The sequence below is a fragment of the Cyrtonyx montezumae genome, unplaced genomic scaffold (genome assembly GCF_038088225.1).
Source record: "Cyrtonyx montezumae isolate F1298 unplaced genomic scaffold, pur_monq_1.0 scaffold_29, whole genome shotgun sequence".
Lineage (NCBI taxonomy): Eukaryota > Metazoa > Chordata > Aves > Galliformes > Odontophoridae > Cyrtonyx > Cyrtonyx montezumae.
Genome location: NW_027072033.1, coordinates 11,632,475 through 11,648,933, shown reverse-complemented (window position 1 = coordinate 11,648,933; position 16,459 = coordinate 11,632,475). Strand labels below are relative to the sequence as shown.

General features: G+C 36.5%; 1 protein-coding gene across 3 annotated transcripts in view; it reads right to left on the bottom strand.

The window, feature by feature from the left end:
- The window catches only part of SLC44A1 (solute carrier family 44 member 1), a 69,851-nt gene that overhangs the window by 33,273 nt on the left and 20,119 nt on the right, over window positions 1-16,459 (bottom strand). For all 3 annotated transcript variants that reach the window (XM_065740744.1, XM_065740745.1, XM_065740742.1), the window contains exons 2-4: window positions 15,555-15,644; window positions 13,957-14,099; window positions 5,820-5,956 (exon numbers count right to left, since the gene is read on the bottom strand). In XM_065740744.1, the coding sequence (XP_065596816.1) occupies window positions 5,820-5,956; window positions 13,957-14,099; window positions 15,555-15,644 (370 nt within the window). The remainder of the gene's footprint in view (window positions 1-5,819; window positions 5,957-13,956; window positions 14,100-15,554; window positions 15,645-16,459) is intronic.

Here is a 16,459-nt window from a genome sequence, read left to right as displayed (position 1 = left end):
AAGTTATGGCTTGGATCAGTTTTATACTTGCCAAGGGAATAACAGAGACACTTTAGAAGCTGATGGTTCGCCTTTCATGCTTCATTTAGGAATGAAGTAGCATTATGTTATGCAAAGGTTGGCATCAGAACTAGAAACCAGTGTGAAAACAAGAACACCACAACTGAGACATTGCTATGAATACAGACCTGAAGTAGTAGTTAACATGCAAGCATCAGAGAACTGCATAAACTGTAAACACTTCTGTTATTAATGGTTCCAGGGTACAGGTAGGCCAGGATAGAACTTCACCCAACACATTAATCTAATTTCTGGGTCATAATAAAGTCCAGAAAAGTAGTGATGTCTGGAGATTAGCAAAATGGCACTGGACCACTTTGTGGTCAGGACTTCTCAAATACATATAGCAGATTTGTTCACAGTGGATAAAGCAAGTTTCATTGTCTATACCTACCCATCAGTACCTTTCAGAAGTACCTTGTTTTAAAGGAGGGAAAGTGAGGAGACTGCATGACCTAAATTCCTGGGTATTCCAGAGGGACGTACCATCACTTTGAAACAGTGAGAATCAGAGTGTATGAGCTATTACAGCTAGCTTTTATAAATAAATACAGCTGAAATTAAATGAAGGTTCCCTCTGTGCCTCACCTGTAAGAGTGTACCACAAAAAAGGAAAGATACTAAAATTCAATTATTTAGATCTTTATATGTTTCCAAAATAGCTGTGTATTAACAGCATGCAAAAAAAATCATCAAAAAAAACGCACTTCATTTTCTAAAGTCAGAATTCATGCTGATATATATTTAGTTGTAATTAAAAAGCGCATGCCGTTCCCTTGCCAATCAGCAGCTCAGAAACTTGAAAAAAACACCATACCTGATTTACTAATGCATCCACCCATATTTCTCACACTTAAACAAAACTAACTATTCTGGAATCCAAGTAAAATTAATCTAGTCCAGTAATAATTGTTTACCTCCTACCAAATCCTGAGCTCTTCACCAGTCAACAGCTCAAGGATATTCTTCAATACTAGCGCTTACTTTTAAATATCCAAAAACTATTACTCTGACAGCTTATTTTTTTTGTATATATTATAAATTTTATATAATATATATACATATAAATATATATTAAAGGTAAGAAGATAATAAAATAAAAAAGACAAGACATTCACAAAGTAAGGACCATAACACACAACCTTTATGATCGCAACAGAGCAAGAATTCACACATAATATGGTTCTTGTTTTTCTCTCAACTATTAATAAATCTTATACTTTTGGACAATTCTGTGCCTTTGCCTAATTTTTTCACTGTACTCAGTAGCTTCCCAATCTCCTTCCCAAGCAGCAATAACCAGTTTGTAGAACACTAAACATACATCAATGACTAAATCCTACTCCTTCATTCTGCATTTGATATTATATTCTACTCTCACTGATACTATATTTTCTCATGCAATTCTAAATAATTATACAGCAGTAGCAAAACATTACCTCACTGCTCCTCCTCCCCTTTCCAAATGTTTCTTTAATGTAATCAGTAATACTATACTGGCACAGATTACTGAAAAACTCCAAGTGCAGTCTCCCTCTGTTGTGAAAACTGCTTCATTCTAACTACAGCTTATTTTCAACACAAAATAATTATGATAGGCAGGTTGTAGTAACAAGGCAGAGAAGTCATACTGCCTTTTATCTCAAAAAAAAGTTGCTTAAAAATGGCAGCTCAAATTAATACATTCAGATCCTCAAAGTTCTTCATGCGTGGAACCTCTTTTAACCATATGCCTACATCTAATGTGGAACAAATGGCTTTCTAGTAAATTAAGCATTACATTACAACCGAGACAGTTCCGCTGAGAGAGAGGAGGAAAAACAATGGTAGCAGAAGGCACAAAATTAGAAGAAAAATGTATTCCTATGGCAAAAGCTAGCAGCATGCTGTAAAGGCTTACTTACAATTACTACATGTAAAGGTATCGTCAGACCAAAAAAAAAAAAATTTCCTCTGTGATAGCTCAGAAAGAGGCCCTTCTCCGGCTTAGAAAGCTTGATTTTCTTTATTCACTTACATTAAGTCAGTTACAGTAGAAGATAATGCAGCTTCACCCTCAAGCTCTTTAGATATTTAGTCTATTTGAACCACAAGTCACCTGCACTAGCTATGGAATTCTCCTAACAGAGATGACTGCCAACACATATTAGAACAGAAATATTTCAGGTGCTTAAATTTTCATGTAGTTATTTACAAAACAAATAGGAATATCAGCTCTCATAAGGACCAGTTATTACAGATATTTAATAAGATATGCCAGAAATTCTGGCCACCTGTTTACTGCTTTCTTAATGTTGTTTTTTTTAATTATTATTTTTAATACTGACACTGCATTGCTTATTTCTTGCAATAACAAGTGAATTACATCTTTAAAGTTAAAAAATGCTTCAGCAAGTCCTCATAAAGGCCACTGTAACGTTTCCTGAATGTTACACATCAATCTGCTTTCTGTAAAAAAGAAACAATACTCAACATGCAGATTCTTTTTTAACTGCCAAGCCCAAACAAAAAATGTTTTTGTGCCAAATCCATTAGCTTTGCAAAGTTAACTATCAGCTTGTCTGTCTGAAAGTAGCATCAGAAAATGTTCCCCTGTAAACACTAAATCAGTTTCAGGTACCACTTCAGAACAGTTCTACAATTTTCAACTTGCATCTCTGTACAGTTGGCTGAAGATCTCAGCCAACTGCTCAGCATTTTCCTTTCTTGATTCTCCACTTGTAAGAGGTCCCAACCAATTACCAGTATTCTGACCATCAATCACTCTCAGCAGACTAAAGGCACACACTTTCTTGTTTCCTGAACACCTGACAGGCTTCCTGAGGTACAGAGTTCTCCTGTTCTTAGACGGAATAGTATTGTAAATGCAGAACCTCACAGTGGGCAATCAAGTGAGGTGGAGAAGTAGTTACTGACCTGAAATGGTGCAGCACTATTCAACAAATCATCTCTTTTTCCCAAATTACAGCAGAATAGCAAGTGCATCATTACTGATTCAGGAAGCCAAAAGGCTGCTTCATGATGAAATGTTCTTCAAGCCTCAAGCAAGAATTTCCTTTGTCTTACATGATTATTCATAACTTTGCTTACAAACACATGCTATGCTGCATGTATATAGGCAGTTAAGAGCCTACTGCATTTTAGGAAAGAAACCATAAATGCTAAGCTATTTGAAGGGTGATATCTTAATATCCATAAAATAATGAATCAACATGTTGCAGTATGTTTTACTGTACTACAGCTTCTGACAAAGACAAAATGCTTCATCTAAATTAATTATATCAATTCTTGATGGGCTGTGGTTCAACAGAAGACTTCTTTAGCATAGAATGATTCTTCAGCAGTAATTAATGAAGAAATTCCAAGATGTAGAGACAGGTGATTTCAGGGAGGATATCAGAGCCTGGTGAAAATGGCTAGCTCTTCAAATCACATGTAGCAACCTACAGAATGCCTTTTTCCAGCATAATTATTATGTTCAGGTTGTAGGAAGCTTTTAGAAAGATTCAGCAGAACAAAATTAAGGCATTATTGCATTCTACACTTGTACACTTCCAAATATCAAGGCTTTTTTTTTTCTTTTTTGTTAAGTATTAGAAGGCTTCAGCAAGGAAAAATCAGCATTGACTCACAGTAAACCAAACACATATCTTTTGCCTTCCTTCTTCAAAACTTGTCAGCTAACTCTAAAATTCCAACTTGGTATCATCACAAGAATAGAAACTGAAATTAAGCTGTATACAGTTATGTTCAAATTTTTCAGATTTCCTTATCATTCTTTTTTATAGTGTCTATTGTCACTAGAAATAGTCTGCAACCTATTTTAGTTTATTAGTTTAATGTAGCTGAAACTTACTCTTAAAGGTATAAAACAACTCTTAAAGATTCTGATTAATGAGTGCTATAATTTTTATAATAATTCAATGGTCTTTCTCTATTTCAGGATTGAATAATACTTACACTTTTACTATCCATATGCAGACTGTGTTCCCATAACATTTATGATGCTCAATTGGCACCTGCCATGGTTGATGAACATTTCATCAGAACTAAAGTCATGACAATAAGTTTCACAGAACTGCATGATTCTAGTTTTGTACAGCACATATTAAAAGAAAGAAAAAAGGAAAGCTTTATTTTATTACTCTTTTTTTTGTTTGTTGTGAAAAGCCTAGAATCATATAATGAAAACCGGAGCTTGAACTCATGAATTATTCTGTTCTGCTTTAACAACTGATTTCACACTTTGGCCAAGCTTCTCTAAGCTGAAACAAGTGACTCTGATACTAATTAATGAAAATCTGAGAGTTCTATTTAAAACCCAAAATGTTAAGGGAGATACACTTAGAACTAAGAATAATGAAGACAAGACAGTACATTTTAAGGAATATACATTTTTAGGAATAACGATTTTTGCTATTCTTTTAAAAACGATTATGCTGAAAATATTTCAGGTATAGTTAATATGAGACTTTACACAGAAACAGTATTTGTGGTTAAACAAAGTATGGCTGCATTTTATTACTTCAAGACACATTTAAAAAACTCCACACCAAAATATACTGAGCCTACATTAGGTGACAGAAACTCAGCTAGACTTAGAGATGAAGATTAAAACCACATTACAGTAATACTAACTTTCACTGTGGGCTTAAATTGACAACAGTAAAAAAATTACATCAGGAAGCTATTGCTACCAAACTATCCTTTGCACCATGCTGGGTCAGCAGTTAGTACACTTACACAGATTTGGAAATAACGTGCTTCAATTCCACCCTACATTTAGCTCCCCAATTCACCTGTCAGATACCAAGATGTGCAGACAATTCACTCAGAAGACCTGAGGGCACTAACAGTGTTCTATGGCCACCTGAACTCATTCAGCTTTCAAAAAAACAAGTGCTTACGTCACTTGTACTACAACAGAGTACACCATGTCACTTCTGTCTGTGAAAAGTAAAAACAGACCCATCATTAGCCAAATTGCAAAGAAATCTCATCGCAGTATTTTAAAATAACAGCTGTGAAGTTTAGAACAAAATTCTTCCATTTCAGTAGTGGCTGAATCTGACAATTTCCTCAAATTATTTTCAAGTTTTCACCTCTACTATGTCTTGCATGGTCCAAAAATCGATGATCTCATGTATTCTATTATATGTAATGTTAAAATACAGATTGATCTGATAATATGTGTACCGTTACTACAGAGAAAAGGTACTGCTTTTAGGGATGAAGTATGGTATTTTATATGGTAATACAGTTGTTTTCCCTTACTACTACTAAAAATAGTAAAAAAAAAAAAAAAAAAAGTAAAACACAAATAAACAAAAAAAACCAACAAAAACGATCCCCAAAGCAAAAAGGTACTGCTCCATGGCACTGATTAAAAGCATGGCAATGTCACATGACCACAGACATGCTTCAAGTGCGGTTCTACAGCAGAAATGCAGTTACTGGCCCCTAGGAGGTATTTCAACAGCTACTGTTCAGCAGTACCAGAACATTTAAAGAGATGAGAAGACACTCACTAGTGTTAGACATACTCTTAAAATTCTCATCATACTTTCTGCTCCTGTTAGAAGAACGAGCCTTCAAAACTGACAAAGACATGAACACAAACATACTAACACTGTAAGCATTAAGAAAAATGTCAGAGTTTAACAGTACTAAATCTAAATTTCATTTTTAGTTCAGGTAATGCACAAGTCTTTCTACAATCTTATGAAACTGGTACATGAATAGACACGCTTTTTTCATACCATTAGTTTCTGCAAATTTCTGAACATCAGCCAAAGTTTTTAGTTCTTTCCTTGGGCAAGCTGATACACACAAAGCAAGTGATTTGATCTTCTGATGTACTAGATCAATATTGCATGGATCCAAGAAGAATACATACCTAGGAAAGAAAAAGATGGAAATTACTTCTTTTTTAATCAACAATTACACTGAAGAAAATTAAATTGATCTCAAACTACAAAATTCATTCATGACTACGTTTCAGTCTACCAAGAAATTAGTAAAATTTTATACTGCCACAACAGTATGAGTAAAAAGCATTCATATTCTCAACATACACATGAAAAATACACATGAAAAATATACTAATGTTTACAGACTTTTCAATCACTCAGCGAGGATATTAAACTATCAGATGCAAGTCCATTCAAATTGTTATGTCTACAAATATACAGACCGGCAATTCTACCATTATTGGTCTTAAAATTCAAACTAAGAACTTCTTTAAAAAAAAAAACAACAAAAAAAACCCCACAGTATTTACAGATTTTCCAAAGATATAGAATAAATCCCATAAGATTATATTTATTCTCTAAAAAATGACCATCTGTTGCTATTTCAACAAACATATACAATATTAGAAATTCAGAACAACTTTTTGGTTTAGACAGCTTTCCATAGCACCAGCCCATAAAGCTGAGCAGACTGTGTTAGTACTTCTTTTAAATTAAAATTTTTCATGTAGTTCAAGTGACTACAGCTCCAGTGCAGTAAGACCTTCTTATCTCACAACTTTCCATGATGGTAATGTCACTAAAAACAAGCTGTTTGTAAAACAGCTCTCTAGCCAACTTTATCTCCTAGCTACACAAACTTCATCACAAAGACTAACCCTACAGTATTACCCATTCATGATATAATAAAGACAGAGCATCTGCCTTTTTCCTAAAAGTTGAACAAGCATTTCAAACTCCAATAATTCTGGTGATATAAAGAAATTATTTTAATTCATGGCATATTACCTAACATAATTATGGGAAAACAAAACAGTCATATTAAATGACTAATCCTTTTCTGCAGTCATAATCTACAAAAACTCCTGACCTCAGAAAACTTTCCCAAGCTATTTAATAGATACATATAGCTTATAAGTACATCTTAAAACACTGTGCACATAAGACTTCCTTAGAAGCACATCAACAGAAATAAATACATTAATGTTTCAATTGGTAATTTGAATAGGAATCTGCTATGAAAAAAAAAAGTGTTACAAAAAAAAGGAATGTCCCAATATGTTTGATGCTACATACCTCAGAGATGATATTTTGAAAGTGACATGATTTATAACAGGCCTCACAGACCATGACAAAATGTCAAACCATACATCCTTCATACATAACTAGAACAAATGTGATTGAAAAAAAATCACAGCACAGATACTAGGAGAAACAAATACATTCTATCAGTAGGCCATGCTCATGAAGACCAACATGTACATTCCATTTCAACATTGAGTCTATGTGCAAATTCCCAACTAACCTCCCCTGTTGTGGTGTTGTGGTTTTGATGCCGGTATTCCACACCAGAGCATCACGCAGCAGTGAAAGAGTTAATGCTGTGGGAGCAGCAGAGGGGCGGAACTCCGCACCGGATGCCAGGCGGCGCTCTGCCTGGGCTCTGCCTGGGCAGGTAACATAAGCTCACAGCTTTCGGTTTGGAAACTTCATTTCTCTCTCAATTGTTCAATTTTATTAGATTTAGTAAAGTTACCATTCCTTCTCAGATCGTGCCGTTGTTTTTTGTAGACCCATCTATTCCCGCTGTTTCACCTCCCCCCGGAGCGCGTGCAGCTCTGCTCAGGCGGCCGCGTGGCCACTGACGCAGTGTTTTTTTTCTTCTTGCTCTTCTCTCCCTCCTCAGTTTTCCCTTGGGTCCCTGTCACAGGTAACAGCGTGACACTCCCCAAAACAGAAAATCTTTCTTATTATCCAATTTTAGCATATAAGAATTACTTCTTTCTGCAGTTTTTCAGCCCTTAGCTTCAATACTTCCTGTGTCAAAATCCACATCATCAAAAGTAGATACAGTAACATATCATTTGCATTCATAGAAACACTAGGTTGGAAAGGACCTACAAGATCATCTAGCCCAACCATCCTCCTATCACCATCCCTATCCACTAAGCCACTAAATCATATACCTTAGCACTTCAGATGCTTTTTCAACAGCTCTAGGGTCAGTGACTCTACCACCTCCCTAGGCAGGCCACTCCAGCGTCTGACCACTCTTTCAGAGAAAAGGTTTTTCCTCACATCTGATCTAAATCTTTCCTGGCATAACTTGTGGCCACTGCCTTTCGTCCTGTCATTAGTTACCTCAGAACATATATTTTCTTTACCCATATTTCTGTTGAAAATATCTTGTACTATTTCCACTATACTATAAACACATCTCAGAATTCTGTAGGCCATGATAGCCTAGGATGCAAGCACAAACACTAAAATCTCTGTCCAAGGTAACTGTTCGTGTGCAATAAGCCATGAATTTCACGTTCTTTTATTCCAAAGAAAACACCTCTGAATTGATACTGAGGTAGATGACAATGTGTTAATTGGTTAGTCTCCTCTTAATGAAAGCAAGTCACTGGAGATGCTACTCTGCTGAATGGAGGGGAATTTGAGTGTCTTTTAAGGCTATCAAGTTGAAGCAGCCACTAACAAGAACATCAAAGAATCAAATCTGACCAACAAATGATGAAGATGGCATTGACAATCACAAACCAGGTCACCTCACTATAGATCTTTTCAAATTCTGATAAGGGAAGGAGACAAACACTTGGACATAAAACATGTGTCATTAGTGAACCACATCAATTGATATGCTATCAAGAATCAGCAGGCAAACAGAGACTTTGCAACTCATACAGATCCTAACCCAAGGGTCCAGGTCAATAGAGAAAGTCAGCAGAGCTATGCCAGCTGATGTAACAATATAAAGGGATGTGAACAAAGTGAGAAAGACATAAAAAAGCATAAAACGGGCTGGTTGTGTGTCGGCTAAGGCTAGTCAGAACTAATCCTTCACCTGACAGCCTGCCCAATTTTCTTACTAAACCCTTGTTTCACCAGCTTTCTGCACATTGCTCCATGCAATGTGCTCTTAATGCTACCAGGTAACAGCTACCAGGGGACCAGCACATACAGCAGCACTGAGGCGACAGGCATAGATTCATAGATACATTAGGTTGGAAAGGACCTACAAGATCATCTAGTCCAACCATCCTCCTATCACCATCTCTACCCACTGAACTACTAAATCAAATCCCTTAGCACCTCATCTAAACGCTTCTTGAACAGCGCTAGGGATGGTGCCTCAACCACCTCCCTAGGCAGGCCATTCCAGTGCCTGACCACTCTAATGTTCTTCAAAATGAACTCAAGTACTAAGCTATAATCTTAACAACTGGAAGAAATTAGAATATTTTATAAAATAAATACTACAATTTCAAGTCAAGACCAGCAACTCAGAAATACAGTGCAAATATATATATAGTGCCATACAGAGTTTGGACAGAAGTGTACTATGTTGACAGATCCTTAAAAGACACATAATTCAAACACTACATTGTACAGTTCAGAGCTGTCTCTTACAGAAATAAAGCAACTGCAAATCAAACTCCAAGCTATGAAATCTGCAACTTTAACAAGAAATTACATTCTTCTATTTCTAACAGCTTAAATATGAGTTGAAATATCAAAAAACAGCATTATAGAGGAATGAGGCTCATTTGTTTCCATTTTAAAGCTACAATTTATTGAAAACAGCTGATTTTATTGCAGAAAAATCCATACCATGTCACCAATTGTAAGAGACTAATATTTTATATCACTGTCTCAAAGTTTGCTGATGAACATGTCCGAACATGTCCAAGCTAGTCCTGGGAAAGGGTTGTGAAATCCTTTGTCTAAGGGACAAGCAGATGGGCATGTCCTGGGGCAACAAAAGAGAGAGAAGCTGCAGCTCAGTGGCCACTGAACACTCTTTTGTGTGGTACTCATCTCCGTGGGGAGATAGCCATCTCAGGAGAAGCTTGCCTGGCAGGCTAGCATGAGATTTGCCACGTAGGCAAGAGAAATGGAGGATAAAAGAGGGATCGACCACCTTGAGGTTGGTGTGTGGTTTTTGTTGGTGTTGCTGTGGTGGTTATTCACATTTTTCTTCCATCGGAAACTTCAAGAGCTGATTCCCGGCTGCTGAACTCCCTCCTGGGCCTGCTGCCTGAAACATGCTGCATTCTCCTGGACCTCGTCGCTCCTTCGAGGTGTTCTACCATCTGAACCCTCACGAGCTGATCACTTGTTCGCTGCTTCTACGGTGCTGACTGACACTGTTCCTGGGCTGACCCCGCGCTGCTTCTCCTGTGCTGACCCGGTGCCGCTTCTCCAGGACAGCTGCTTGCTGCTCAGGACTGCCCGTCGCTGCTGCTGTTCTCCCCGCTTCTGCTGCCCCTGCTCTTCTGCCTCGGACCGTCGGAGCCGCTTGCAACCGGACCGCCCCTGGGATCCTGGCTGGTGACTTTCCCCGTGTTGTACAAACCCTTGCTTCTTTCCTATCTTTCCTATCGCTCGCCTTCCCTTCCCCATCACCCTAACAGTGTCCGCCTTCCCCATCTCCCTGGTCAATATTGGTAATAAACTGGTCGGACCAACATTTGAACCGTTGTTTCTTAATCTCACGCTGGGTATATACATAATCAAAGAACCTTCGTCGTCCTCCTTTATACTGGAGCGTGACACCAATGAATAGCTTTTGCCCACATCTTGTACTGCACTTTCAGTTCTTCAGAATCAAGAATAGACTAGTTTTTGGTAAAAGCATACTTAGATGAGGAATATAAAGACTAAAGTAATAATATTAGAAAATGCTTCCACTGCAAGTGAAAATTTGCTTGCCTTAGGAAATTCAGTACATCAAATTTACCTCTTAAGGATTCTTACATAGTACCTCAGCCATCTACTGTTTTGGAAATCAACACGTGTCTCTGAAATACAGCACGATGAAAAAAGTTACTTTAGGTACAAATAACTGCACTGAGTTTATAATTCCATCTATTCCAGTCTACATTCCATAGGTATAATAAGAACTAAAAATACTGAGCTCATGTCTAATTTTAAACTGACTCCCATACAACACAAAGATGGCAAGAGTCTATATAAATTTTCAGAAGTCATGATATCTGAAAATAACATGAATATCAAGCTGCTCATCCTAAGGCAGAGTGCTAAAAATAAATTTCAGAATAAGTTTTCAAAATGCATCATATATGTGTGTATAATGAAAGAATATATAAAATAAAAATTAAAAAAAAAACCAACAACACATACTGGATAATCTTCCTTCTTGATTGGTGTTTCTATTTCAATAGAAAAAAGGAAGGAATATCAGTTCAGAAATGACCTGAGATTAGAAACACAGCATTGATAGCTCTGGCACCTGACAAGTGACCTATTCATAACCACGAGAAATGCAGTAATCTCCTCTTCCCAAGCAAAAACAGGAAGTCAAAGCATCATCCTTCTATACAATACACCTTGATTCTCAAAACATGAACAGTACGTATTAAGCACTGTGGCAAATAACGTGAATAAGCTTGTATTACACCTTCAAGTACTTTATACGTTCTTATATTTGCCAGTATCATTGATGTCTTGAAGGCATCTCTTCACAGGCAAACAAGTACTTTACAGAATAACCATTTACCATAATTTATAAGCATCATGATAATCGAGAACTGAATTAAACTAACACAATCAAAACAAATTATGTGTAGGGCACGTAACTTTTCTAAATAAAATTTTATGTACATATGCTGCAAGTTCCACCTGGATTTTTCTATAAGCTAAACATCAACACTTTCCATGAGTCAAAGACATTTACTTAGGTGAAACACCACCCTAACTCTTCTCTGTAATAGCATTTGCAGATCATTTTGTACTAGAAGGAACAGTAGTAACTGAATTCTTTTTAAGCTCCAAAATATTGGTGATTAAAAATACCATTGAACTAGCATTTCACAAACCTCAACAGCGACAATAGGGATGTACAGTTAACAGAAACAATTCCAAATACTACTATTGTAGTCAGGATGTTGTCTTACAGACTGTACAGCTAGAAAGATTATTGCGGTGAAAAGAGATAATCAAAAATAAATGAAATGCTCACCTATGCCCTAAGCTCACAGTGAAAAAAACTCCAAAGGGAGTTATATCCAGAAAGAGATCCTTCCCTAGTGGTGGTCAGCTAAGGGCTAGGAGAGGTGGAGCCAGACTCTACCCCTTCTGGTCACACAAGTGCATTGCCTTCACCTGTGCTCCTGCAGCTGACTCAGTGCTCACCTCAAGTGATTACAGTGGTTCAGGCAGTGATTCAACAGTTCCCATACAGGAATCAGCTATACTTCTGAATAGAAAGCCATTTTTAACACTATCATAACCTCCAAAACTTTGAATTAATTGAAATAATTTAAAGCAGAGAGATTTAATGAAAATCCAGTGCTGGACCATAATTCTTCCTCCTACTCTAGTTCACTGTCTATCGAAGCTGTTTTTCCTTTGTAAAAGACAAAGATGCCTGACTTACTGCTTGTTGACAAGATCAAGTTGTAGAAATCTCCTTCCCCCATTCCACTTCACTGATTTCAGCATAACTGTTGTGCACCAACCTGATCACACCACAGTGAGAGCTCTGCTCCTTACCCTTACCACCAGATTTTCATATTCATGCACATAACACTTCACTTCCTCATTATTGTCTCTAAGATTTGCTGTCATTTACAAGAAAGAAAATGTTTTTACAGATGATTTAGCTCTTCTGCCTTGGACTGAGAAATGAAGACAGAATTACTCTGTGAGCAGAATGAAATTCTAATAACTTCACTTATCCAGAATAACATTTGTAGAGCTTAGAGCCCTTCCTTTCTCCATACAAACTGAAATATTAAATAGGAATAAGGAAACATGATTTTTATGTTTGTCTGAAAAGTACTCCTATAAAAGAGCATAAAATATTCCTATCATCTGTACCTCAGACACTGCAGAAGCTCCATAAGAATGACACTTCAGTACTATACACATCTGACTTTAAAAAGTACTTAAATATTGTTATAGTAAAGTAGAAAAATTATCCTGCATAAGTGTTAAATTTTAAATTGGGTGTTTAGAATTATTTATTACAACAACTAAAAATTAGCATCCCTTAGAAAAGCACCCCCCAAAAGTAACACCCACAAATTAATGACTTTCCATTAGTCTGAAAGTGGCTAAGTAAGTGACTAGGTGTGAAGTAAAAATCATATCATCAGAAATTGAAGATTTAACACTTCTAATGTAATCAAATTGTGACTTTTTTTTTTGTCAATTAATACTTTCTGAAATTACCCAAACTATATGGGAGGGCAGATCTCAACAGACATTCATTCAATAGGTTTTCAAGCCCTCATTCAAGAATTCCTGTTAATTAGCTCCTCTATTACTTCTGATGTATTTTTATTTTCCTCACAATAGGTGGAACCCAACTTTGTTGGTTCTGACCTCTACCTGTGTGTTTTTCTCATTACACTGCTTAATAAGATCTGTGTATTGCTTAGAAGTTTTGCATATTTTCTCCACAAGCCCCTTTTATACATAAGCTGCTTACAATCTAAAATTTAAAGTTTCAGAGTCTTGTTTTAATGTATTGGATATTTTCCAGTTCCCCCTAAACTCAACAGCAGAAACTAATCATAGAACATCAGAAGTCCAAACATTCCCACAGATATCAAAGGCTAAATCTCAAATTTCAGAACATCTGTCATATCTAAAACCAAAACAAAGATGACCCTTTTGTGATAGATAATCTCCACATTGCATGGATGCTAAGAATGAGAAATTTCTCAATTACTGAATTGCACTCATGTTACACTTTTGTTTACATATATTTTCCAAAGTACTTCTGCTGTTACAGAAGATTGTTGTTCCACGGGTGTCAAGAGCAGAGAACGATCAGAAGAAAAGAATTAGAATATTCATTTTCCAATTCTACTGAAAACCACTTTCAAAGGATAAAAGGATCAAATTTTGGTTTCTATGATTACAGAATAGAACAACTGAATCACATACTCACTTCTTCTGTGTGAAGTCCAGACCACTGTTGTCTATTCCCTCTACCTTGACATTTTTCTGTCCACAGATATTTCCATAACTGTCATATCCTGAAAGCAGTCTTGCAGCTGCTCCTGTAGCTATTGTAAAGCCACAGATAAAGCCCTGTGGGGAAAAAAGTCCACAATGGTTATACTCTGTTTGACAGCTGGGAAAATTCAGTTTAATTCATTTGTTTCTAAGCAAAGTTCCTTTACAAATTCTTTCAGATCAAAGAAAGAAAGACAAGGACAACCCAGAGAACTACTGTGCAATTATAAAACAAAATGCAAGGCCAAAAGAGGACTCATATCTAGTACTGCACATTATCCAAGCACAATTCAGAATCTCACAGGTGGCTTTTTTTTTTTTTTGAGGCTCATAATACCCTCATTAAGTGGCATGTAAGGCAGAAGAGAGAACAAAGGCACACAGTGAAAAAGAGCTACAAAAAACAGCTGCCTTTATCAAGGGTAAGTATGTATCTTACAAGACTTCAGACAATCCTGCTTTTCTTCCTTTTTCCTTCAAATTAAGTGCTTTCAGTGAAAAGCTAGAATGAAGAGGCCTATCTGACATAAATTCACTTCAAGGAAATCTTTTTGCTCTAAAGCAAAAGAAGAATGTGGCCAGGTGAAAGCCACAAGTGCTCCACATGCTAATTCAAGTGAAGGAAAAAAAAAGAGGAGAGAAAGCAAGAGAATGCAAAATGACTCACAGGGCAAAAAGGAAAACACTCAATGTCAGGCAGATCTTGCTGTCCACTTTCACATTCCTTACACTAGCAAAAATAGCATAAAGGCAGCAACGATGTGAAGAGGATAACGTTTTTCAAAACATCAGCTTTCTAGCAATGCCTTTGGCAGGAAGAAGTGAACCATACAATTTTGCTTTGCTATCACCAATGATAAGGCAAGCTATGACTTGAGAAATCAGTTGACAAAATGCATGGAGCAACAGGATCACATGAATGATGACAACAGCTAACAAATTCAGTACTAAATACTTAAAATGTGGGTGGGCTTAAAGGTCTGAAGACAGAGATCTTCTATGATAGACAGGCTATCTAAACTGAGCGGGCTATTTTTAGTGAATGCTGTAATCTAGAATAGTATAAATGTAAGCTGCTATTAGAAATAAATTGAGGATCACTATTAACAGCATCAGTGGAGTGATCATTCGGGTGCTGTTTGCCACAAGAAACCTTTCAGAAATTCCACACTCCTAAGGGCTATGGCACACAGTGCAGCTGTACAAAATGTTGATGGATATTCTGTGTTTAAGAATAAAGAGTACAAATGTCCATAAAACAACATGAGATAGAAAGAAATTATAGCAGTGTAAAAACTGGAGTTTCAGGAGGTAAGCTAGAACTGGCACAAAAAAATGCATTCTGAATTCTACCAAAGGTCTTCCAAATGCATATTGTACCATTTCTGTTCTACAGCTGATAATTCACATACCAGTATATTCTGGCCTTACTCAATTTAAGTTACTGAATGAAGGGTTTAAAACTTTGTCAGATGAATGCAAACTCTTCAACTACTATAACAAACATAAAACCCTTTGAGTTTTACTCACCATCCCTATGCAGAAGAGGATGAACAAGAGCAACCATGGCAGATCTGTACAGCTATGATCTTCCAGAGGCTTCCATTCTCGTTTGGAGCTCTTACATGAGAAGAGAGAGATGAGATTAACAACATTTCTTTACATTTTCTGCTCCTAATAGATAAAAAAAGGCTGAAAAAGATACTGTGGGGCATTAACATACAGCAGGAGTTATTCTTCAACTCTTAAAAACCAATGGCCAAAAAACTGGAGAGTAACACTTGTGAAAGGCACTTAAAAAAGAAGTCTCCATTGGCAGCTAAATCAACAAATAATTATTTACTCAGAAATCAACTGAATTATCCAGAAATTTGCAGGTACTTGTCCAATAAACAGGTTTTTTTCCTTTTTTCTTTTTTTCTGAAACCAGAAAGAAGCTAATGGCATAGAATCAATGTCTTCTATTGTAGACTTCCACATCTACCTTTCAATATTTGAATGGATTAAAGACTGTATTTTCCAAAAACTTTTACATTTTAAAACACTACATGCAGGTTTAATACATACAGTACACGTACAACAGATACAATAAACTGGTGTTGAAGAAACACTTTTCTGCCTGCAAAGCAGCTGAGCACAACATTTCAGCAAAGAAATTTCTAGTCAGTGCTGCCCAGGTGCCAGAAAGGAAAGCCTTGTACTAAAATGTTTAAACAATAATGCTGAAAGTTGTTTATTATGATGTGCATACACCACTAGAATACTAGAGCCTTTTTGCTCTCTTGTCAAATAGTTTAAGAAAACAATTTTCATGTAAAGAATTAACACTAGCTGGAGCAGAAAAATAAGCACAAAAGAATGTCATTGTTTTTATAGTGACAGTATTAATCACAGTATTAATCACAGCTACTCTTAAAAACAGATAATTTTAGATA